Source organism: Rhodnius prolixus, unplaced genomic scaffold (assembly GCF_049639745.1).
Source record: "Rhodnius prolixus isolate KJV_2025 unplaced genomic scaffold, Rpr scaffold_13, whole genome shotgun sequence".
Taxonomy (NCBI): domain Eukaryota; kingdom Metazoa; phylum Arthropoda; class Insecta; order Hemiptera; family Reduviidae; genus Rhodnius; species Rhodnius prolixus.
In genome coordinates, this window is record NW_027411583.1 from 10,477,447 (window position 1) to 10,504,277 (window position 26,831).

A 26,831-nucleotide genomic window follows, 5' to 3' on the forward strand; every position below is an offset into this window, starting at 1 on the left:
AAACCAACAATACATCTTAGCTTTGCGGGTCTAGCCTATCACCGCCTAACATACTTTACTATAAATTTCTCATATTAACCATTAAATAAAATCCAAGGGCTAAAATAGTACCGCAATACATCTTAGCTTTGCGGGTCTAGCCTATAACCGCCTGAAGCGCGTTTATACTCGTAACTAAAGCGTGTAAAGAAGTAAATAACAATTTTTTTTTTTGAAAACTTGGAACTTTTATGTAACATATTTTCAGCATGATACAAGAGAATGTTGTGGGGTGTCCCCTCCCTTATCCCGAGCTGTTTTAACGCTTGTCACGAGTATATATATGGCGGTTGTATTGAGTTACTTAACTTAACTCCCGAACTGGGTCTGGAAAGTCCCTTCTGTTGCTCTCTCTCATCCTCTCCCTAGACTTTGCTCACAGCACACATCTCTTGTCACGACACTTTCCCTCCGGGGGGGCGGATGGAGGTGGGCAGGGTTCTTACTGTTCGTGACCGGAATTCGCAAAATTCCTTGTCTCTTCACCCACTCGCATAGTTTTCTCTTTTGAACTCACGGGTTTTGCGTGGGTGTGCTAATAATTCTATGTATATTTTCCTGGCTCCTCGCTTTTCTGCACGAATACAAGCAGTACCATCCCGAATATTTTTATGGAACTTTTTGGGACATGGGTAGTGATGGGTTTTATTCCTGACCATAAACTTTTTTCCCTTCTTTTTTTTTTACTGTCTCTTACTAGTTAGGAAGAAGTATTGTGATCGCATCTAATTTTCGATAACGAATTTTCAGGAACTTTCCGGTTTGAGGTCTCTATTATCCAGGAAGTTGTTTGTACCCAATATCCTTCTCCGTCAACTTTACTTCAACATGCACCATTTACTTAATGCGTGTATTACAACTTATAAATATTGTGATAGTGTGGGAGAGAAAGAGACAAATTTGTGGATATTGAGGAAGTTAAGAGTGCGTAACTCTATCAGCCAGCCCTTGGTGAAGTGGCTTGTCTTTACTGTCCGGTCTGTCCTAAACCTTACTTCCTCTTTTACTGCCCTTTATTGCAAAAGTGTTTAAGGACGGTTTAGGTTGGGTTGATTTTTCCACCCATAAACTGGGTGACTTTAGTAGTATTCTATGGCTGTAACGATTTCTGTTTAGGAGGTTTTTGTTTAGTCCGTGTATTGCTGGGAGATTCTGAGTGGATACTACTCCTTTCTTGCCAGTTATATATCGAATAAAATCACACGACACTGAGTAGGAAGGAAGCTAGAAAAAGAAGTACATTAAACTGCCCAGTAAAGTGGGCCCCCCCTAGAAAAAAAAAAATATGGCACTTTCTAGAGTACACTCTGTTGGCTGTGTAATTCACTTTTGGTGAGTACCGGCAGTAATACTAGGAGAAATACAGAATTTCTGTTTTGTGTTTTCAACGTTTTGAGAAAGATTTTTTTTTTTTTCCTGTAAAAGTAAAAAAAGTAAAGTAATTGCCTATTTATTCAGGCGGGCTTTACGTCCAACTGCCAGTAATTAGGTGTCGTGGGCGGAGGCGACTAGCAAACATACTTTACTATAAATTTAAATTTAAATAAGACTAGTACCTCAATACATCTTAGGTTTGCGGGTCTAGCCTATAACCGCCTAACATACTTTACTATAAATTTCTCATATTAACCATTAAATAGAATCCATGGCTTAGACTAGTACCGCAATACATCTTAGCTTTGCGGGTATAGCCTATAACCGCCTAACATACATTACTATAAATTTCTCATATTAACCATTAAATAAAATCCAAGGGCTAGACTAGTACCTCAATACATCTTAGCTTTGCGGGTCTAGCCTATAACCGCCTAACATACTTTACTATAAGTTTCTCATATTAACCATTAAATAAAATCCAAGGGCTAGACTAATACCGCAATACATCTTAGCTTTGCGGGTATAGCCTATAACCGCCTAACATACATTACTATAAATTTCTCATATTAACCATTAAATAAAATCCAAGGGCTAGACTAGTACCTCAATACATCTTAGCTTTGCGGGTCTAGCCTATAACCGCCTAACATACTTTACTATAAGTTTCTCATATTAACCATTAAATAAAATCCAAGGGCTAGACTAATACCGCAATACATCTTAGCTTTGCGGGTATAGCCTATAACCGCCTAACATACATTACTATAAATTTCTCATATTAACCATTAAATAAAATCCAAGGGCTAGACTAGTACCTCAATACATCTTAGCTTTGCGGGTCTAGCCTATAACCGCCTAACATACTTTACTATAAGTTTCTCATATTAACCATTAAATAAAATCCAAGGGCTAGACTAGTACCTCAATACATCTTAGCTTTGCGGGTCTAGCCTATAACCGCCTAACATACTTTACTATAAGTTTCTCATATTAACCATTAAATAAAACCCAAGGGCTAGACTAGTACCGCAATATATCTTTGCTTTGCGGGTCTAGCCTGTAACCGCTCGGCTACCGTGGCGCCTTTTTTCCCCTGTATTCGATCTGTTTTCAATTAGCGTAATTGAAAAACGGAAAATACCTGCAAGTTATTATTGGATTAGCTTTAGGTATCACAGCCTGCATTTGAACAAAATCGATCAACTAGAATCAATTCCGTTTTATCGATTTTCCTTTTATCCCTGATATTATTCTATCGTGTATCATTTTTTTAACTTGTTGCAATAATTTTTTGTATTTGTAAACTTCCAAAAGTGATTATGGAAATTTGCTCATAATTCCACAAAACAATTATTATTACAATGATTTAAAATCTGTTTTCTCCTCTTTCCCCAGTCATGGTACGACTACAAATTAAGATGGGAGCCCAAAGAGTATGGTGGAGTTCAGATGCTGCATGTACCATCTGATCACATATGGAGGCCCGACATTGTTTTATATAACAAGTGAGTACTCAAATTTTCATCTTTTTCAATTTATTTTCCTATATATATATATATATATATATTCTTTTAATCAATGGTGTTCTCTTTTTTCTGTATTATATATTTTCTTTATCTCTATAAATAATAAATCTATTTAAAAAGAAATAAATATCGCATATTTAAATTTAATTAATTTTTAATTCAAATAACATAGTATAAGTAATGAAAAATATTAATAATTTTTAAAAACCTTAAAACTTTATTATACCAGTTTTATCTTTATTTTCACCCTTTATTATTTATTGATTTTATTTTTAAATATTTATTGATTTTTATTTTGCCCGTAAAGTTAAAAAAAAAAAAACATTTAGGTCTGCTCAGGTATAAATATTTAGTTTAAATGTAAATCAATTATCCGAGAAAGGAGCTTTAAAACAAAAATTAATCAAATTTTTGCAGCCATAAATAAATCATTAAAATGAACTTTGACCCATTTTACTTGGCAGTGTTCCAACAGTTTATTTATGAATGAATGAACAGCTAATTGATGAATGAATTATTTTAAGTATTTTTACTGGGACTATTTATTTTTTTTATTAATTATTTATTTTTTTTTTGTTTACTTCTTCTAGTAAGAGGAAGTAGTGTAAAGTTCACAAATTTTATTGAATTTTCACCGGAAATACAAGAATGCTCTGAATGTAAAGGGGAAAAAGAAAAGCTCTTAGAGCATGGTCTTGTATGTGTACTCGTAAACTATTTCACTTCCGTCTTATTGTCTTAAAATAGATTTTGGCCATCCTTTACTGAAAGCTCAGCATTTTCTGTAGTTCCTGCGCCAGGAAAACCAAAGCTAGGTATTTTTTTACTCACTTTTACTGTCAGCTCGGGGAGACAAAGAACGCTAGATTTTTTATTTTTTTTTTTAAACTGTCGATTCGCTCATAATCATGCAAGCCCCCCCCCCTAGATATACATTATCAGAATCGTTTCTGAGCACAGTAATAATTCTATAAATAAGGTCATGAAATCAGTTAAGTTGTTACACCTGTAATTGTTAGGATATTTGTAGAGGTTTTTGGAATTTTCTATAAAAAACGACTGTATTTATCAATCATTTATCGTGGAAAAACGATTTTAGGATTAGAACAAGTATTTTAGGGGATTGGGTGTGTGGAGTCTAAGAGGCGTGGCTGTCATTGAATTACCCGGGCAATAAAACGTCCAAATCTAAATTTATCTGCAGCCTTAACCTTAATATTACCCCAACTATCCGCGTGTTTATTTCAGAGTTTAAGTCCAATATCTCATCTCTGATTGCAGTATAATATGAATAAAAGGGAACTGGTTTTCGAGTAAAGCAAAAATTTAATGAAGCGTCACTGTGTGTTTCAAAATTGGTCATCAAAGTGAAACAAAATGAAGCACACATTTCGAAACTAGTTGATTTCCCCCCCCCCCAAGTTATTAACACTTTTGAATAAAACGATTGGATGCGCCCTAATTGGAGCGAGCGACAAAATGGTGGATGTGTTGCCCCATAATCGTATTTTCTACTTCCGTCTGTCTACGCTTCAACACGTTTTTTTTGGGACTTTTCATACTCAGATCTTTTAATTCAACTTTTTACTTCCTTCCACTGAATTAGTCAAATTCTATTTTGAGTTTATTATTTTTTTTATCGGGATATAACCGTTTTGAGGTCCGCTGAAGTTTTGAATTTTTAAATTTTTTAGGGATTATTATTATTATTATTTTTTTTTTTACGTTCGGAGTCATTTGAGTTTTCGCAGAAAGTATTCATTATCTGAGCTTCTGAGCTCACTGAGTTTGTATACTCCCCTCAAAAAAAAACACACAAATCTACGACTATTCTAGAAAGTTGTAAATTACAAAAAAAAAATTTTAAAACTTTTTTTTAAAATTTATTTTGTAATTTACAATCTATATACATTGTATGCAATCAGTAAATATGGAGAGTATGATGAACTGGTGCGGGAGGGGAGCAGGAGGAGAGAGACTACCCAACGGTAGCACTCTCTATAGGAGAGAGGGGAATGTGAGGAGGAGAATGTGAGGAGGAGAGAGGAGAATAATGGCGTTTCGTTCTTCAGACCTCAAGGAAGTCGCGGGGCCACTGGCGATTCAGTCGGCGAGGAGTATTAGGGATGTCAGGGGAAGCGAGAGACAGTACAAGAGGATTAGAGCTAGTCGAGAGAGCAGTGTGGAATTTTTGATATTTAGTCTCGGCGAGTTGGTCTATGAAGGGAATATTGAGGTCGTTGTGAAGGATGAGGTTAGCCCACCGTAGAAAGGAGCTTCAGCTATCTGTCGGCAGGAGTTTTGACTGAAATGTCTTGTACAGTCCGTATGTTTTGTAGGTTTGGCTGAACCCCACAGCTCTAGTCCTTGTAAGTGTCCACATAGGTTTGAGAATAGTGTTTTATATTAAGCGTTTTAGTTCTAAGGGCAATTTGGAGCGTCGTCCAAGTAGTCTGTAGAGCAGTTTCGCACGTTTTGTCATTGCTTGTCTTTTCAAGTCTACTGTGCGGGTTCCACGTGAGTCGTTTGTCTATCTAGAGCCCAAGGTAGCGCACCCAGATCTATGAACAAGGAAGAGGATTGCTGTTTTTAAAAAACGTTTGAGTTATATTTACTTTCTTAAAATTTTAGTTGGAATTTACACACATTCTTTAAGAAATGCTCTTAATTGAATTTTTAAAACCAAAATTTATACCGGTTGTAAGATGTTTGTTGGTAAAAACTTAAAAATACGGAAATAACTATTCGGTCGAGTGGCATTTCCGGCCGAGTTATTTTTCATCAAATTTAGAAATTCAGTCTCATATTTTGATTTATTCAGGTGGCAAGTTCAGTACAATAAACTGTAATAACTCCTTAGAGGAATCCTTAACCATCGCACTTCTACCAGAAGAAGGGGCCTTTTGCAACAAAAAATTCAGGTTCAATGAGGTTGCACATTACACTTAAGTAACCCTTTAAAGGGTGTTAATCCCCACCTCTCTTCTTCCTCCCACCCTAAAGGAAAACCTTTGCTGGAAAAATGTTTCCAAATAAAAAGTTATAGTTGGAAGAAAACATTTTTTGAGTTGAGAATACTGAGAGTGGTGCTAAGAGGAAGTCGTGCCAGTATTTAATCCACATTTTTGTGAGTTGGGAATACTGAGAGTGGTGCTAAGAGGAAGTCGTGCCAGTATTTAATCCACATTTTGTTTTTGTTTTTGCGAAATCTTTTCTGTAGAAAAATGTAAATGTTTACTCTGGGTTAATAATCTTCTTAATAACGACGTAAATCATTAACAAAAGTTTTTAATTAAGCTTCATTCTCCGGTGACGTAATTAATTACTTCCTTTCTCTTTTTCCCCTACATGAGAGAATATAATCTCTGGGTTTAACGCTTTTGACGTCGTTTTATTATTTTTCATTCTCCCTCTGCACTTTCTCTCGGTCTGCTTCTAAGGAAGGTTGTGATTAGCCGGAAGTTCCAACTTAGATTCGCAGAAAAAGAAAGTCACCGGAAAAAGGTCGCAAACAAAATTAATAAATACATTTTTGGCTATTTTAGGAAGTTGGGTAATCAGAGAAAAATATTTAAATCTATGTTGATCGTCAAAAAACTGCACGAAAAAGCGTAACGTTGAAAAACACCCAACTTTGACAATTTTTTTATCTTTTTCCATAAAAGCTAAAATTCCCAAATTTTCTTTATAAAATAGGGAAAATCCTCTTTTATAACTGTAATTTTTTTGCAACAACCCAGATCTAATAGATTTTCAGAAAAAAGTTGCCGGAAATGGGCCAAGATAGCGTTTTCAAAAATTGTTCTTGTTACCTTAATTGTGTAAACAACGTAGCGCCTAAACGCGCGAACCGATTTTCATGAATGAGGTGTCATTCGATTCAGAGTTTTATATAGATGAGCCTTTTGGGGGGTCTCGCCGCTGTACATCGAATGGGAGAGGAGTTAGCCCCCATTTATGTAAGGTTTTCCCTCCAAAACTGTTATTACTGAAAATTGTGTAAAATCTTAACCCGATTTTGATCCAATTTGACGGAATGAAGAGCTTTTTATACGTAATTAGGGATTGAATGAACTTGTAAAGCACTATTTTATCCCATTCTTCTTTTCTTACGGTGTTCAAAAGCTTTTAATTAATCTTATCTAAATTGAAGTTTTAAAAATGTAGCCAAATATGTTAAATAGTGTCCAAATCTGAGGATTGGCATGATGCCATGAGCATTTCCGGTTGGCAGATTTTGTTGGAGTCTCTCCACGTGGCATTGACGGTTGTACGAAATACCATCAATGACATGGAACGTCAGTGATAGAATTGGCATCGATATATATTGGGCGGTAAGAATCGGTCGTGGTCATAATTTCGAAAAGTTGAGGGAAATTAGGAAACGGAGGGTGAAGTGGGAAGGTGAAGTAGGTACATCATAATGTGACGCAATGTAGGGCCAGAGAAATAGTCCAGGTTTTTTTTAGCTTTCTTCTGTTTCTATCCTCCTCGCTTTCCCATGTGATGATGAGATGGTGAATATGGATTTTCACAGCTTCATTTGTTGAGGTTGAATTGAGGGGCCCCCAGTAAAGCCGTGCTGGAAGGGTGGTTGGTCGTGCCCTGCTCTACCTCTCTGGAGAGCCTGGGTATGAGCCTCTCCAGATATTGGAGGAGAGGATATACCTTCTTCTGGAGGTGGCCTTGAGAAGCAGTTATCCTTCCCATTCATCCCCGACTTACACACTCAAAAAGCACCACTTCCAGCAAATTCGCTGAAACATCAGTTTTACCAACCCCTCTTACTCTATTCCATTGTTTTCCAGCTGATTTTCACTATTGAATCTTCGGCCACTAAATCCCCGGCCACTTGAGCCCAAAAATTGCTTTTATACGAGTTTATACGAAGCTGCTGGGTGTGAATTTGCAATTTACGTACTTACAGACCTCATACTTCCTTTACTTATCTTCATAAGAGGAAGGAAAGTACAAAGCACGTTTTTTGAAGTTTTCTTTTAATTATTTTACTTCCTGTCATCTTTGTCCATCTTTTAACAAAAAAAATAAAATAAAAAGGGGGAAAAACAGAACGCAATGAAGAGCGCAAAGTAGAGGATGTCTGTGGCTTCTTTAAGGAGTAGCGCCAAGAGAGAAGCAAAGTAACTGGGAGAGGCTTTTAACTATAAAGTTATGCAAATTAGCACACTGAATGAAAAGAGAAGGGTATATTAAAAAATTCCCTCTCATCTAGTGTGTTGGTAGCCTTGTATTTAAATGGGAATATTTCATGGCCGATAAAACTTCTATTTCTTCCCCCCCTCTCCTCACAATTATTTTAAGAATGAACAGTATTTAAATAACAAACTAAATAACTTCTTTTTTTTTTTGTTCTTTCTCTGGTTGGTTTAAAAAAAAATAATTACTGGGATGGGGGTCAATTTTTTTTGGGGTATGGAAATGTTTGAGCACCTGTCTATGGTGTGGCGCCAAATATCCGTTTTCTTGTTGAAACATGCTTTATTAAGTATGAATTTTGTTTAAAAAGGTTAAAATTTTAAGCCACATAGAACATGTTAACTTTTATGTGTTTGTGTGTGTGTGTCGCGACATGATTTTTTTTTTTTTTTTATCTTTCTTGAACGAACGATTGTACAATGGCCACAACTTTTGTTACGTCACACAAACAATGAAATTTTGGAAAAAAACTTTTTAATTGAAAGTTTTACAAGTGCTTTTGATGACCAAATAAGAATAAATTTTGAAGAATATCGTAGGAACTGTTTTCAAGAATACCTCTCCTCCTCCCCAAAGGAAAGACCGTCACTTCCGGTCAACCAATTTTCCCTTATATTCGGTTATAGATAAGGGTCTTTGATTACTTTGTGGAGGCGGGCACAGAATCGTACCCGTGGCTCAATAAATCACATAAAGGTTATAGATTAACTCGTACGCCATGTTTAAAGAGAATCTTCCCCCACCCCCCGACTCACCCGGTTAAAATTAAATAAAATTTAAAAATCTATTCTTTAAAATAAGGCCCCCTTCCAGTTGGCTGACTTTTTTGTATTGTATGAATTTCTTTGGGTGACTCACAATGTGGTTATTGCATTCAGGTGAATTTGCATCTTTAAGTTTGAAGTAGAAATCAAAAAAGTAAAAATGAATATCTAAAAGGACCAATGGAAGGTCCAGGACATCAGCATTCTAGACTTTTGTTTTCTTTTTAAATAAAAATGATTGATTATATTCGTTTGATTGTGACAATTTGATTACAAATGGACCAGATCTTTTATAAAGTTTTGCAATCCCTTTTTTCTTTTTTTTTAGCAGACTCTCGTGCACACAGTACTTCAGAATGTATTGGGGATAGAAAGTGGCGTTCGGGAGACTTGGATAAAGTACGTGGTTGGGAGGCGGCGGGTGGACGGGTTGTAATCAATGTAGAACGGCCTTGTGTGTCAGCTGCTGGTTAAAACTCCCGCCGCTCTATTCTCTTTCACCCGCCCAGTGGCGGCACAACTCCCAACACCAACACTCGGCCTTATTTCTCCCTCATTCATTCTCCACTCTCTTTACCCTACCACTGGTGACTTGAACACCCGCCAGACATACTAAACTGCTAGCTATACCGTTCGCGCCAGGCTAGCCCGCCAAAGTGGCTTAACCCCCCCCCCACAGCCCATCTGCAACTTTCCACTAATAATTGATAATATCTTCTAGATAATGAAGTTGATTTTATTGTCATTTGTTATTAATTTTTTATTTCATTTTAAATTACTTTTGTATGTACTAAAAGGGGCGCCACGGTAGCCAGAGCGGTTATAGGCTAGACCCGCAAAGCTAAGATGTATTGCGGTACTAGTCTAGCCCTTGGATTTTATTTAATGGTTAATATGAGAAATTTATAGTAAAGTATGTTAGGCGGCTATAGGCTAGACCCGCAAAGCTAAGATGTATTGCAGTACTAGTCTAGCTCTTGGATTTTATTTAATAGTTAATATGAGAAATTTATAGTAAAGTATGTTTGGTGGTTATAGGCTAGACCCGCAAAGCTAAGATGTATTGCGGTACTAGTCTAGCCCTTGGATTTTATTTAATGGTTAATATGAGAAATTTATAGTAAAGTATGTTAGGCGGCTATAGGCTAGACCCGCAAAGCTAAAATGTATTGCGGTACTAGTCTAGCCCTTGGATTTTATTTAATGGTATAATATGAGAAATTTATAGTAAAGTATGTTAGGCGGTTATAGGCTAGACCCGCAAAGCTAAGATGTATTGCGGTACTAGTCTAGCCCTTGGATTTTATTTAATGGTTAATATGAGAAATTTATAGTAAAGTATGTTAGGCGGCTATAGGCTAGACCCGCAAAGCTAAAATGTATTGCGGTACTAGTCTAGCCCTTGGATTTTATTTAATGGTTAATATGAGAAATTTATAGTAAAGTATGTTAGGCGGCTATAGGCTAGACCCGCAAAGCTAAAATGTATTGCGGTACTAGTCTAGCCCTTGGATTTTATTTAATGGTATAATATGAGAAATTTATAGTAAAGTATGTTAGGCGGTTATAGGCTAGACCCGCAAAGCTAAGATGTATTGCGGTACTAGTCTAGCCCTTGGATTTTATTTAATGGTTAATATGAGAAATTTATAGTAAAGTATGTTAGGCGGTTATAGGCTAGACCCGCAAAGCTAAGATGTATTGCGGTACTAGTCTAGCCCTTGGATTTTATTTAATGGTTAATATGAGAAATTTATAGCAAAGTATGTTAGGCGGTTATAGGCTAGACCCGCAGAGCTAAGATGTATTGCGGTACTAGTCTAGCCCTTGGATTTTATTTAATGGTATAATATGAGAAATTTATAGTAAAGTATGTTAGGCGGTTATAGGCTAGACCCGCAAAGCTAAGATGTATTGCGGTACTAGTCTAGCCCTTGGATTTTATTTAATGGTTAATATCAGAAAATAGTAAAGTATGTTTGCTAGTCGCCTCCGTCCGCGACACCGAATTGGTAGTTGGACGTTAAGCCCACCCTGAAAAAATAGGCGATTACTTTACTACTACTTATGTACTAAACAAAAAATAATTCCTGTAATTATATTTGTTAAAATTGAAAGATATTATTTAGATTTTTCAGGTAGTGCCACCCAATAATATGTTCACATACAAAAAACGTGCGATATTTAAATAACTTTGTTATGAGAAAGTTTACTTTATGAAGTTGGCTGCCCTGAGAAAATAATCACAGTTTCAAAAAAAAAAAAAATATGGTGCGAACAATAAAAAATGAATATTAAAACTTCATTCATTAATTCGTTAACCAGGAATAAATAGTTGAATACATGCTCATGAAAAGTTCCATAACCGGTGGTAAAGTTTGATTTAGGGTAGAGCCCTTTTTCTAACGAGCTTTGAATTTAATAAATTCAACTTAACAAACATGCAGCGTCTCTCCTAGCCCTTCCCCAACATACATATTGTCCTAAAAAGTTAAAACATTTCCCCGCTACACTTCTGGCCCTTTTTGTTTGTCGTCAGTTTTGGATGGCCTATTGTTTGTTTGTTTTTTTGTTCCATGGATTGCGATTGTTACGAACAGAGTAACGCGTATTGTTCCAGGGATATTTTTGTAGATGAATGGAAGATTAAAAGTTTTGACTTTCATTCAAGGTTATTGTTTCCGAAGCCAAATCCTGCTGCTGCGATCTGGCTGCTAAAAAACTCTCTTTGATGGAATCTTTTATTTGTTGTAAATTAAATGTCAGTAAATGTAACCAATGAAAGCGAGAAGAGTATGAAGTGTGCAAGTGATAAAGAATTGACTCCCAACAGGAAATAGTCTCGACAATAATAATAATAATACCAAATCACCAGATGTTCTGACAGATCTTTTGTGGCTCCAGACAGCTTCAATAACTTGAGGCTACCATTGTTACGAAGTGTGGCTATTTAAATAACGAGATCGATGCTGCTACAGAAGAACTATGCATGCGCCAAATCCGTAACGACCGACAGCTGTGCAACGTAAAGCCTTCTCTTTCGATTGTGCAGTGTCACCCCGTGTTTGTAGAGAAATCTGTCTGACCGGAACCGAAGGTTTGTGTAAAGAGGTGTTAGTTTTCGTTTTGCCGAAAACATGATACTACACATGTAGTAGAGTAACGAATTGTCGTGAAATTTCACCTCAAAACTTGGCGAAACCGCTACTGAAACTTATCTTTTATTAAAAGAAGTTTATGGCGATGAATGTTGTATCACGTGCGCAAGTTTTTGAGTGGTTCAAGCGTTTCCAAGATGGCCGCGAGAAGACGTCGGAGATGATGACCGCCCGGGTCGGCCCTTCCACGTCCAAAACGGATGAAAATATCCGGTTATAATTAATCAACATTACTACCGTGAAGTGCTTGCTCAACTCTGTGAAAGAGTAAGGAAAAAAACGACCCCGATTTGTGGAAGAACAAGTCACGGGGTTCTCCAACAAGACGCCGGCTCACACTGCATTGTCTGGTCAAGACGTTACTAGCCAAGTACAACATCCCAGTTCTTTAGGCCATCCGCCTTATTCGCCTGACCTGGCGGCCCCGTGTGACTTTTATCTGTTTCCCAAAGTCAAATCAGCATTAAAAAGAACACGATTTCAGTCCGTTGTAAAGCTGTGAAAGAAAAAGCGGCACGCGTCATGCAGGGGAGCTCACAGAAAAAGACTTCCAGCACGGTTTCGAACAATGGTAAATTCGCATGGAGCGTTGTAGGGATAGGGGAGGGGTGTATATTGAAGGTGATAATAACTGAATATGTATAAATTTAAAATAAAATGTTTTACAGCAAAATAGTCTCGATATTTAATAGCCTCACCTCGTATCTTCCTAGGCCTTCAGGACTACCAACGTTCGGACTCCTAACTTCGTGAAGTTCTCCGCTACCTGGTCCAGCTGCTTAGTTGTTTTTAGTCTACCCTTGATGCTAATTGCCCTTTTTCAATTTCTCTCGCTTCATTCAATCTACTAGATCTTCCACTTTCTAATCTGTACTCATTTTCTTGTCAAGTGATATGAAAGTTCCTCAGTCTACTCAGCAAGCCGTAGCCCTTATTCCGTTCTTCTCAGAGTATCTTCCCTCCAACTAAGTCCATCTCTTTCTCCTGAACATCTTCTGCCCAACCTTTTCCGATCTCCATGTTCCTTTAGGTTTTGCGCCCCGTTCATTCAGCATGAACTTTTCTTTTTTTCTATCCTTATCCAGAACAGCATTAACGCATTCTCTTCAATCCCGAAATTTCAGCTGCTTTGACGTCTAAGGTGTTGATGGTTTTGTTCTGGACTCTAACCCCACTTCGTTCTATATCTTCTAGTTCCCCCCTTCTCCCCCCCCAACGAGCGGAATTACGCAAAAATAAGCTCAGCTAGGACGCAATGTAGGATGTAGCGTTATTCTACAAAAATTTCTTTCAGATACTTACTCCCTGGGCTGTCCCTCAGTGAGGGTCTCTTTCTCTATTCCCGAGAATGGTTTATAGTTTAGTTCACCTTCTAAAGATTTACGGCTTTGGAAGGATAAGGTTAGATGTGAGTGGATATTTGGCGTGTATCAGAAAGAGGCTGGAGTCGCTAGCAATCTAGTAAGTGACTTGAGGTGGCTCAACTCTGGTGACTATGGGATTTGGCTTCACTGTAAAATTATATTTCAGTATAATGTACGGTTAGCGAATTTTTAATGTTGTTGCTAGGAGAATATTATTAAAAGGAATTCGTGTGAGTGTTTGCCCCATATTTTATTTTATATTGTCATAAGTGGTCTAATATATAAACCGGAAGTCACTTAAGAGGGGTAAAACTGCTCGAAAAATTGTTTAAAAAAATGTGTTAGAAAGTATTTAAAAAAGAATAACTTCTAGAAATACGTATGCGAGGATTTTTGAGCTGTAACATTGTTCTCAGTACGCGTCATAAAGGTACTCACAGTGCAGACCCACACCGCAGGCAGAAGACAGCAATGATGTATTGAGCTCAATTACGCTCCAGTAAGCAAAGAAACGCCTTGTCGTTGTTAATGTCTAATATGACGTAATACGTCCGGTTGCGGCTGGTACTTTTTTGTTATCCGTTTGAAATTTTGTTTTTCTGCACTTCTCGTTATTTTTAGATGGATTGCCGCATTCAAATAGGCCTCAATTCTGGGTTCAATCAATCAAAACCTGTACGTGGTTAATCTATTTAAAAAAAAAAAAAAAACATGTAAACCCAAGTAGCGTAAAGTCTCACTTCCGGTAAACCTTTTTTTTTTTGAACTCAAGAGCAAGAGACCCTAAAATACTGATAGTTCCGGTAAAAACTTAAAACCGAAAACCTGCGCGACGTTAATTTACTTCTATAAAATATAGTTCGAGAAAAATGAAAAAAAGGTGCCAAAAATAATTGGAAAATAAAGATTGAAAATTTGCAATTAAAAATTTTCCTTATTAGAAAATACCGTGTGATATTATCAACATTTTGTGAACAAACTTTCAAAATCATTTCTCTAAACTCGATTTTAGTTCTATGGATGAAGCTTGAATGAATCGATAAGTGAAATATATATATCTCAATAGGAAATTCATCGGTTAGCCAATTTCCTTTTTCAACTAGAGAACTACCCAGTTCAGGAAATATCCCCCCCCCCACACTAAATTTCTCTTTCTAGAGAGGTATCGTCACCGTCTGCAAGCCAAACAGAAGTAACTGGGAAAAAGAGATTTTAACCAGAATTTTCCTCTTATCACTCACTAACTGAATCCATCAGTGCCAGTGAAAACTGTTAGGAATTTTTCCGTCCTTTTTTATTCTTCATATTTAAAAAAAAAATTGATTATGTCAGTAGTGATTAAAGTAATGTAATGCCTATTATTTCAGGCAGGCTTTACATCCAACTATCACAAATTAGGTGTCATGGACGAAGGCGACTAGCAAACATACTTTATTGTGAATTTCTCATATTAACCATTAAATAAAATCCAAGGGCTAGACTAGTACCGCAATACATCTTAGCTTTGCGGGTCTAGCCTATAGCCGCCTAACATACTTTACTATAAATTTCTCATATTAACCATTAAATAAAATCCAAGGGCTAGACTAGTACCGCAATACATCTTAGCTTTGCGGGTCTAGCCTATGACCGCCTAACATACTTCACTATAAATTTCTCATATTAACCATTAGATAAAATCCAAGGGCTAGACTAGTACCGCAATACATCTTAGCTTTGCGGGTCTAGCCTATAACCGCCTAACATACTTTACTATAAATTTCTCATATTAACCATTAAATAAAATCCAAGGGCTAGACTAGTACCGCAATACATCTTAGCTTGGCAGGTCTAGCCTATAACCGCTCTACTATCGTGACGTCTGTATGTCTGCAGTGATTAGGAATAATATCGCTGATTTTTTAAATCCATCGCAGCACGAATGTTTGTTTATTGTATCGCTGACCGGTTTCGGACCTTCATCCATCATCAGAATACCAGTCCAACAATGTTTCCACATGATGATGGGTCAGCACTGATTATGCAGAAAGTTTATAAATAATTGTAATGGTAATAGAAAATAAATTTGCCCCCTCTCAGACCAAACAATCATTACCAATCACTCTGTGTAATCAGTTTTGAAATTTACAAAAGCATATAAACCACTACAGGAATGGTTGAATACTATAAATAAATGGTATGTATGGTATACAGCTTCTATGAATGGTGTGGAATACCTTCACGTGTTTTATTAAAGACCATATATATATATATAAATCCATTCCATTCATAAAATATCTCCGTCTGCCAATTAAATGGGTAGTTATAATCCACAGAATATATTTTATATCACTTAATTACAGCTAAAAAACACTTTGCATTAGTGTCTGTAGGATTTTAATTATTTAATGGTTTTTCGTAATCTTTAGTAAAACCCTAATACTTCTAGTAGAGGTTAGTGTTACAATCGTACTTTATAATATATATTTCCACCGGAAATTCATCTTTGAGGTTTCCTGATACGAAAATTAAAAATAAAAACCCCAGTAAGTTCAAATTTAATATTTCCTTTTGTGCACTTCAATGAGACCTGACAGAACGTTAATGATCGAAATCTCCCAATCGGAAGTGCAGCTTTAATTATCAGTGGTGATGGATGGGAACTTTCCTTTAAAGTATCAGTTTAGAATAAGTGTACGTTCCTGTATCTTAAATATAATATTTTATAATGTACGAGAACTAAAATAAATAAATTCATTTTTCATTATTCTCAAAAAACAAACGGTTTACTGTGAACTATGCTTCATGCAATAAGTTGCACTTAACTTTATGAAACAATGAACTCCATTACTTTACATCTTGCATACTTCCTCTCCATTTATTCGTTTGGTGATGTGATACGGCTATCCTATTCTAGACGAGGATATTCTAGAACACTAACATAATCTTTACCCAACATCATAAAGTACTCCCCTCAATCTATCTGGAACATATTCATTTTTCTTCTGGCACATAAAGGGCCGATATCTCAGAATCAACTTAGACAAACGTCTCACGTGGAACCGATCGATCAAAAAAAATTTCGCGAAAAACGATCCAAATTGTCTCTAACGAACATAAAAAGACTCTAGTGTAAGATAGTTCTATATAAATCTAGTGAGTTGTCAACATGGCTTTAAATGAGTGTCAGATATTTTTATCTATATAAGTCTAGTTAGTTGTCAACATGGTTTAAAATGAGTGTTAGATATTTCTATCTATTATATAAGTCTAGTGAGTTGTCAACATGGCTTAAAATGAGTGTCAGATATTTTTATCTATATAAGTCTAGTTAGTTGTCAACATGGTTAAAAATGAGTGTAAGGTAGTTCTATATAAGTCTAGTGAGTTGTCAACATGGTTTAAAATGAGTGTCAGATATTTCTATCTATTATATAAGTCTAGTGAGTTGTCAACATGGCTTAAAATGAGTGACAGATATTTTTATCTATATAAGTCTAGTTAGTTGTCAACATGGTTAAAAATGAGTGTAAGGTAGTTCTATATAAGTCTAGTGAGTTGTCAACATGGTTTAAAATGAGTGTCAGATATTTCTATCTATTATATAAGTCTAGTGAGTTGTCAACATGGCTTAAAATGAGTGTCAGATATTTTTATCTATATAAGTCGTTAGTTGTCAACATGGTTAAAAATGAGTGACAGATATTTCTACATAAGTCTAGTGAGTCTCAACATAGTTAAATATGAGTGTAAGATAGTCCTATATAAGTTTTGTGATTCGTCAACATGGTTTTTGAGTGTAAGATAGTCCTATAAAAGTCTAGTGAGTTACCAACATAGTTAAAAGTGAGTGTAAGGTGGATCTATTTAAGTCTAGTGAGTCGTCAACATAGTTAAATATGAGTGTAATATAGTCCTATATAACTCTAGTAAATCGTCAACTTGGTCAAATTTGAATATAAAAACTGCATTTATGTTTACAGAAATTGCCACTAGAGTTCTCCACCGACTGGACTGTAATGTAAGCTTGCAGCCTATTTAATGTCGGCTTAAACTCTACAATATGCCTATTTCTCATTTATCGATTTCGCGACTAAAAAACAAAAATTCTCAACTTTTTTGTTTCTGTTGATGATAATTGGATAAAACAAGAAGTATTATTCTAAAAGAAATATTATTTTTCGTATTCTTATAGGTAAATTGTTTTTCTTGCTTAAATCGATAGTTTATCAAATACCTATGGGAGAAATGTTGAAAAAAAAAATTTAAATTAATTATTTCATTGATTTTATTACGTTTAAAGTATTAGCCAATCACAGCGTAGTAAGGTAGCAGTCGGTGGGCGGGTCATGCCCCACCTCTATTGTAGTCACGCCCCTTCCAATGAAAACCAGCTATGGGCTGGGCCAGCGTATTATCAATGGTGCTTCAATACTTGCCTCTTATTTTTCTATATATTTCATTATTTTCTCATATTTTATTAACTTTTCTTTGTTATTTTAGAAAGAATATTAATCTTACGTAGATATTGAGACAAAATGCTAACAAATTATTATTTTTTTTAAATATTCTCAATTTTCAAGAAATGTTTTATTACTTTAAGATCTTTTTCGCCAATATTAGACAGTTTCACTTCACTTTCTCATGAAAAGAATCTCGTATGGACACTCTCATGACTTTTTCTTACCATAATTTACGAATATAATTGAATTTTATTGTAACTTAGATTTTCATAAAGAAAAAAGAGATCAATTTAATAATAATGTCGATAGAATGCCACACATTCCCTCTGAACCAAACTATTAATTGAGAAATAATTAGAAGCCAAACTGACATTTAAGCTCAAGTACGCCATTAGATCAGCTTCAAATGAATCAGTTTGGCAAATTCGTTGTAAATTGTAGAAAAAGTATTTCTTTAAAACTGCATTTTCGGTGTATTGATTTGCTATCTTTTTAGAAGTTTGATTAGAAGTTTAATAATCAAATACCTAAAGGTAGTAAAACCTTAAAATATCTAAAATTGAAGTTTAGAAAACCTTATTTAACCCTCTCCTAAAATGAGAGTATAAGTAGATAGTCTTATGTAGGTCTAGTGAGTCACCAACACGGTTAAATGTGAGTGTAAGGGTGAACCTATCTTGGTTTAGTGAATGGTAATGCTTGTGAAGTCGCAAGTCTAAAGTAAATTAAATCGAAAAGGTGGCCTCGCCAAAACGTGGTCCGAACCATAAGGTTGAAAAGTCATATAGTGGAAATGATTAAATCAATTTGATTATCGATTAAATTTGAAATTTAGTTCCCTAATTTATTGTCATATGATTAGAAATTGGAAGTACGATTATTTTAATCGATTAAATTCTGATTAAAATTTAAAAAAAATTAATTAAATTTATGATTAAATTGTAATCAGTGGTCCATCTCTGGTCTTGTCTATGGTTATCTTTTGTTCGGTAAAATTAGTTTTAAGCAGGTTCTGAGGAAGAATTGAGAAACTGTATCAAGTCAGCCAGCTGAAAGTGTTTTTTAAAAATTCATAGTTTCAAGATTGGATCCTTGAAAGAGATCATTGTTAGGAGCGTTCACATCTATAGTTTATTACTTAGTAATAAATAATTAATATTCAATAATTCAAGTTGATAAATGAGGCGAGCAGTTTACTAATTAAAAATAAAAATTAATGTTCACCTCCCCGGGGAATGGTCGTTTTGTTCAAATAGAGGGGGGTACAAGAGTTGGGTGTCGAAGAGTCGTATATTGGGAGAATGAGGAAGCAAAGCGAAGAAGAGTACATAATAAAATGGAGACGGCGGCTGTGGTGGTGGTAATAAAGCCGCCCCATTAATATCTCTTTCCAGCGTGGAGGCGGTGAAATTATAATAGAAGATGTAACACTCTACCAGTGCGCGGATAACGACTCTTGCCACAAATCATATGACCACATTCCCCCTCCATAATTTTTGTCCTTGCCTATTTAAACTGTATTACCTATAGCCTCGGCATGTTTATTGAACACTAATTGTTTGTAATTATGTTCCTGATTAGGGGATCATTTTATTTTGGTTTGGTAACAACCAGTCCAACCTGAATGGAGTCTAACTCTCAGTTTTCTGAGAAGGAACCAAATTTCCAAAGGAAGTCCTAGAGAATCTGAGACAGTTCTACCATACTCACTTACCCCAGCCTGATTTAAAAACCACATTTTGGTATCAGCTGAGCAACTAATTTAACCAATTTATTGGTGACGGATGAGCACCTCTACGGAGTTAGCAAGAGTTGGGAGGCCTGAAGCTGCGCTGGACGGACGGTGTTGCAGGTGATGCAAGGTCGTTATTGATTATCGCTGACTGGAGAGCGCTAGCACAGAGTAGGACTGACTGGCCGGAAACTGGTTGAGGAGGCCAAGACTCAGCAATGAGTTGTAGCGCCATTGGATGATGATGATGTAACCAATTTATTAATATAATCCTCACCGGAAGTACTTGCTTTGTGGTCGCTTGGCTGGGCTCTTGTGACCACTCATACGAGACATACAGTTTTCCTTCAACTTTCGTGGTGTGTTGACCATAATCTGAAGAAAATTTTCAACTTTTCCGCTTAAAGAGAATAAAGTTTTCTCTGAAAAAAAAAATTCAAATAAAAAATTGTTTTATCTTAATAATTTTTTAAGAAACAATCTTAGCAAAAAAAAATCCAATCGTTAAAGTGGAATTTCCGGTTTTGGAATATTCGAAATTTTTTGAGTATTGAACCAGTAGTAGTATGATTTGGCCGATTGGGGGTCTAATTTTTGAGCCGTGGCCTTATGGGTGACAGGGCGAGGGAATGCAAGGGGGGAAACCCCGCTTCCTCACCAAGGCCCACACTAGAATCGCGCTGTGCGTGCGTACGTCACCCCCACTCCTAGGAAAACACCATGTTCTAATTCTAATTCTTAATTCTAAACACCATGTTTTATGTTTTATGTATCTAACACCAAATTCTAAACACCATGTTTGTTGACCATGTTTTAAAACATAGTGTTTAGAATTTGGTGTTAGATACATAAAACATAAAACATGGTGTTTAGAATTAAGAATTAGAATTAGAACATGGTGTTTTCCTAGGAGTGGGGGTGACGTACGCACGCACAGCGCGATTCTAGTGTGGGCCTTTGTAGAGGAAGCGGGGTTTCCCCCCTTGCATTCCCTTGCCCTGTCACCCATAAGGCCACGGCTCAAAAATTAGACCCTCAATCGGCCAAATCATACTACAACCAGTTAAGCGTGGAATTTAGTTTTAAACTCACCCCTCGGCGGAATTAAAATCACGACAATGACGTGGACAATGACGAACGCAGGGGGGCAAAACAACCAAAAGTTTACAATAGTCATAATATTCACTGTGCAAGCGACTTTTTCTATAATCTCTCTGGGGCTTTGAGCATTACAGAGCATTCTGTGCTCTTTCAAAAATCTTGCACCGTCTTCACGTATATGCATTGCTCCCAGTTAACTAGGGACGCCAAGAGTTTTTACAAGGATGAAAAGAGCTTTTTGAATTCTGTGCAAAATGAAATCATGCTCGTACTGAGAGGTCTAAATCTCTAACTAAAAGGTAAAAACGGGGCAATGCAACAGGGGTTGAGAGCTTCTATTTATGTGCGTAATTCCCCAATCTCTAATGCGGAGACCAAAAACATGTACCAACCACTTATCATTTGGCTGGCTCTCTCCACCCCACTCCGTGTAAAATACTTGGCAGTTCTATTGGGTAAGATAAAGGAAACATCCCACCAAATAATATTCTTAATGTATTTTGATTAAAATTTCGAGTTTTTGTAGTTAATGGCAATTTTATATTTTTCACAACGAGTATTCACGTCGAACGCACCGTAATAGAGATTTGGTTTGGCCGTGTATACACGTCGTACACGCTTAACTGGTTAATGAAGAATATTTAACCGCTCCTAAATAATAGTTTGTACAATAGATCAAAATAGTCATTGAGAATACTCGTTTAAATGGAAATCTCAATGCAGATCTACCCTCCCTTATTAGGGCACAAAACCATAGGTTATCCATTAATGGTCCTTTAGCGGAACGCCTAGATTAGAAATTAGATTAGATTATCGGGACGGGATCTATGCCCCACGGCACCGCAGCTAAAATAGACTTATTGTGCCATCCCCTTTGGATCTAGTAGATGAAACCTCCCCTTTCTAAGGAGGTTGAGTACTTTCCCTACTAGTTCTTTTGCCCTACTATCTCCTTTGGTCTCAGACATCCAAAGATTTCATAGCGCAATCATTCGATGGCAACGCAATCGATCAGTCAGTGAGAGGCCGTTTCCTCCTCATCCTGACGCAATCTGCACAACAGTTCCGAGCTCATAAGCCCCCACCTTGTACAGATGACTATGCTCTGTGTGTACTGTGTAAATGTATTCGGATGTAACAGTATATGTTGCTTATGTTCATGTTGCTAGGCTGGGATACCCGCAGGGACGCCAAGTACCCTGAAAAAGTGGCTAATCCACTTCTCCCTACGGGTAGCGGAACGCCTAAATTAAGTTTCTTTAATTTTAATTTCCTGGGAAAAATAAAAGTTGTCGACTGTTTGGAATATAATTACAAGAAAATCGTTGGTTCCATTTTCGTGAAAAGTCTACTCCCAAAAATGGGAAAATGAAAAAGTGCTGTGTGGTTTTTTATTAATTAACGCCACGGTAAAGCCATTCTGTTCAATGGGATACTACTTGATTACTAAACCGTAAGGGTATTATAACCTAGCCAGTACTTATAACCTATCAGACCTTTCTGAACGGCGGGTAGTAGTATCCTGTGCATAATATATGTTATGGTCACAACTTTAGTGGCTTTTAATTAGGAAGGAGGAAATTCTCACTGCTGTGCCATGCGCTCTCTCTCTCACTCTCCCCGTCTATTTCCGTTCTGGTCAAGCACAGGAGGAGACTTGTCCAAGCATGCAGCAACTGGAACAACATGGGGGTAAGTGGTGCAGCCTGGTGGTCTGTAAACCAAGCTAAAACTCTACACCTAACCACATTAAAGATACAAAACGTTAATGAAGCATCATCCTTATGTCCTCGCCCCTCCTTCCATATGGTGACTTTAAAATTTGCGTAAACTAATTAATGGGGGCTTTTCTATTTATGATTCTGGTGAAGGAAAAAAAAAATATATAGTTTTCAGATTTTTCTATTTTGTGTAACCACTGATATCAGTTTTCAGGTAACCTGATTCCGAAAAAAAGATTTTTTTTTTACTCAGAGATTTTAATTCGAATAATTCGTTTAAGTACTACTAGATGTTGCCACAATAAGGTTTTGGTATAAATTTTAGCCATCCAGGGGAAGTGGCACTTTTACTGAATAGATATTTCCGTTTTATTTATTTATTTTTTGAACACTTTTTTGTCGCAGACGGCTTTTCACAATTTAATATAAAGTTTGTGTATTGATTAGGAACAAAAAAAAAATCAACAAATTTTGCCCCCCCCCCAAAAAAAATTGCCCTAAAAATTCTATGGAGGGTCCTCAAGTAAAGCTCGTGAGCGTGTTCATAACAGATCTTTTTTAATTACTTATATTCCTCCTGTGATTGTATTTTTCTTAAGAATTTTCTTTTTTTTTAATTTCAACTTCCCATCTTCGTAAACTTCCTGTTTAATTTAAGCCAACCGTACTGTACAAAACTCTTTCGCACTTCTTTTAATACTGTTTGACATTAAATGTAGAACGCTGTCATTTTCCTTAATGAAAACTCTCCTCTCTAGAGAATTAAATTTCTCTTCCAATTTCTCTTGCTTTTTATTTATTTATTTTATGTTTTTAAATCCAAATAAAGAGAAAAGCAAACGGACTGAAATACAAAAAATTAAAGCAAAATGTGAAAAAAAACAAGCTACCAGACGCAAAGTCCTGTTTAATTTTATGATCAATTTTATCACTTCCTGTTTGGCCGCAGTTTGTGTAATTAAGTTTTTCTTTAACTTCTAATTTATAGTAAAATGGTAGTTGTAAGATGTTATTATACACCCATACTTCCCTACTTCCGGAATACAATTTAGGGTAGGCGTGTTTGCTCCAATTTTTAAGATTCTTAAACAGAAGAAATTTACTAGAATTAATTTAATTCTAGTAAAGTAAAGTAATTGCCTATTTGTTCAGGCGGGCTTAACGTCCAACTACCAATTTAGGTGTCGTAAACGGAGGCGACTAAGCAAACATATTTTACTATAAATTTCTCATATTAACCATTAAATAAAATCCAAGACCTAGACTAGTACCGCAATACATCTTAGCATTGCGGGTCTCGCCTCTAACCGCCTAACATACTTTACTATAAATTTCTCATATTAACCATTAAATAAAATACAAGGCCTAGACTAGTACCGCAATACATCTTAGCTTTGCGGGTCTAGCCTATAACCGCCTAACATACTTTACTATAAATTTCTCATATTAACCATTAAATAAAATACAAGGCCTAGACTAGTACCGCAATACATCTTAGCTTTGCGGGTCTAGCCTATAACCGCCTAACATACTTTACTATAAATTTCTCATATTAACCATTAAATAAAATCCAAGGGCTAGACTAGTACCGCAATACATCTTAGCTTTGCGGGTCTAGCCTATAACCGCCTAACATACTTTACTATAAATTTCTCATATTAACCATTAAATAAAATCCAAGGGCTAGACTAGTACCGCAATACATCTCAGCTTTGCGGGTCTAGCCTATAACCGCCTAACATACTTTACTATAAATTTCTCATATTAACTATTAAATAAAATCCAAGGGCTAAACTAGTACCGCAATACATCATAGCTTTGCAGGTCTCGGCTCTAACCGGTCGGCTACCGTGGCGCCCACACTACTGCATGGCAGGGTATTGGTAAAAAACAGAAGTACCTATATTTCAAATTAGACTTTTTCACATTTTCAGAGAGTTTTCTCGAACCTGGATCTCCAAATTTTGTTTAAAACTTCAGGATCTACTTTTTTGAGAGCGAGAGAGAGGGGGGGAAGTTTCCCTTTAAAATGACCTTTCGGAAAATACGTTCGGCTCTACCGTTTATTAAAAAAGAAAAAGAAAAATGGGTTGCCAAAAAATTACGAGATTAATTGAAAAAATTCCCCTAACGGAAGTAGCCCCTTTACTAAAGATTTTTTCGCATTTTTAGATTTTTCACATTCAGGAAGTTTAGCAGGAAATTTTAGAATAGAATCCAAGGGGATTTCAGTAAAGAGGATGTCGGTGGCGCTTACTAGTGAGAGAGTGCAGAAACAAAAAATAAGTGGGGGGAAACGCAATTAGTAAGAAATTAATTCTTAAGAAATTCAGATTAGCGAGAGGCGGCATCAATATTAAAGCCATGTTTTACTGGAAGACTGTCGGGCAGAATGGACTGCTAGATCTTTCCTTTAAGAGGAGGCTGGAAGTGAGCGGCAGCGAGAACTATAAAAGATCCTGGAGCAGAGCAGTGACAGAGAGAGTGTGTGGGTGGGGCGGCAAGGATTTAATCAAAGTTGCAAGCCAGCCTCCTGCACACAGATGGAGCTCATCTACTGCCGCCTTCACAGTTCAACCCCTTGAAAACATCATGGTTAAAACGGAGGCGGTTGCTTCAATTGTTTTTTTTTTTTGTTTTTTTTGGAGTTTTTAGGTAATAAATATTTGTTAAAAGTAATGTATAGTTGGGGAAGTTTATTTGTTTAAGGGAATAATTTGGGGTCCTACATACAATTGATTCTCCAGAAATACAGGATAGCCTGATTTCCACCCATTCTATTGGGTAAGCTGATCCTCAGCCGTTTCTCAAAATAAACTAATGTGAATCAGACGCACACAGCATTCCTTTTGTAAGGAACTGTGAATCTGTCTTCAAAAAAATATATATCGTATATCCAATCAAAAATTACAGATCTGTGAGCTCCAAACAGTAATAGCCCCTTTAAATATCATTCCTGACCATCAGTTCGGTTTTCGGGTTTGCCACTCGACTGTTCTCCAGGCACATCGAGTAGTGGATGTAATCGCTTCTTCCCTTGAATTATAGCCCGGGTGTCTTCCTTGACAAATCTCAGGCATTCGACCGGGTATGGCACGCAAGACTGCTTTATAAACTCAAACGTCTACCTTCTACCTCATTCGTAAATCTTATCTCTCCGACCGTTTCTTCCAAGTCAAACAAGGTTCTTCTTCTTCTTCTCTTATCCTTCCAATACTCTCTGGAGTTCCTCAAGGAAGCATTCTAGCCCCCTTACTTTATATTCTCTATACTGCTGACTTACCAGCTCACCCGACTACAATTACTTACACATTCAACACTGCAATTCTATCACCTCATCTGGATCCTGTAATAGCATGCCGTGCACTCCAATCACACCTAAATCTTCTCGAGCCTTGGCTGCAAAAGTGGAGAATCAAATTGAATGAATTTAAATCTAAATACATAGTATTCACCTTAAACAAGAAAACTCACCCTCCTCTCTCCTTCCACAATACTTCTATACCAATTACTAACCAAGTACGATATCTCGGACTACATCTTGACAAACGACTAACATGGAACCCACACACGAGACTCAAACGAATTGACCTCAATCTGAGGTATAAAATGTTGAAAATACTCTTAGACAGACGATCAAAACTGACCCTGAGGAACAAACGAACACTATATACCGCTCTACTTGCCCCAATATGGACGTACAGAATACAGCTCTACGGAAGCGCTAAAAAATCGAACATCAACCGACTTCAGACCTTACAGTCTAAAATTCTAAGAACAATAGTTAACGCTCCCTTCTACGTCTCCAATCACACAATACACTCTGATCTAAATATTCCTCTCGTCTCTGGAAATAGCCCCGATCTCGCTACACAAAACTCCACTGGAATCTACACAGTCATTACAACCACCTCTGATCCACAACCTGTCCACTACAACACTTCCTTCAAATCCACAGCGCTGACTAAAGCGGCGGTGGCCACGCGATCATCTCAACACATAACGCCGACCTCCTAGGATGGTTGCTGTGTAAGCTTGCCAATTTGGCGAACTAACGGCTTCCATCACTGGATGGTCGTCGTTCATTCCACTTACGCCTCTTGGCGCACATCTATTACAGTTGCAAAATAAATAAATAAAAATAAAAAAAGATCTTTGAGCATAAAATTGAAATAAAAAGTTTAAAATGAAAATCGCAGCAAGCTACGACGAAATGAGAGACGGTAGCTAGGGATCATTATTAATAATTCAACAGAGACATCCGGTTCACTATAAATCTTCCTAGCCCAAACAACTCGAAGAACACACAGAGAGAGACAGAGAGTGTGCTCTGTATCGGGAGTAAGTATTCGGACCTTAATGTACTTTGACAAGAAATATGAATATTTAC

The 26,831-nt window shown here is 36.6% G+C and overlaps 1 protein-coding gene across 16 annotated transcripts in view; it reads left to right on the forward strand.

Annotated features, from left to right (window-relative positions):
• Positions 1-26,831, forward strand: part of nAChRalpha4 (nicotinic acetylcholine receptor alpha4) — a 204,102-nt gene that overhangs the window by 114,878 nt on the left and 62,393 nt on the right. For all 16 annotated transcript variants that reach the window (XM_074116204.1, XM_074116205.1, XM_074116206.1 and 13 more), the window contains one exon: positions 2,812-2,921. In XM_074116204.1, coding sequence (XP_073972305.1) covers positions 2,812-2,921 — 110 coding nt within the window. The remainder of the gene's footprint in view (positions 1-2,811; positions 2,922-26,831) is intronic.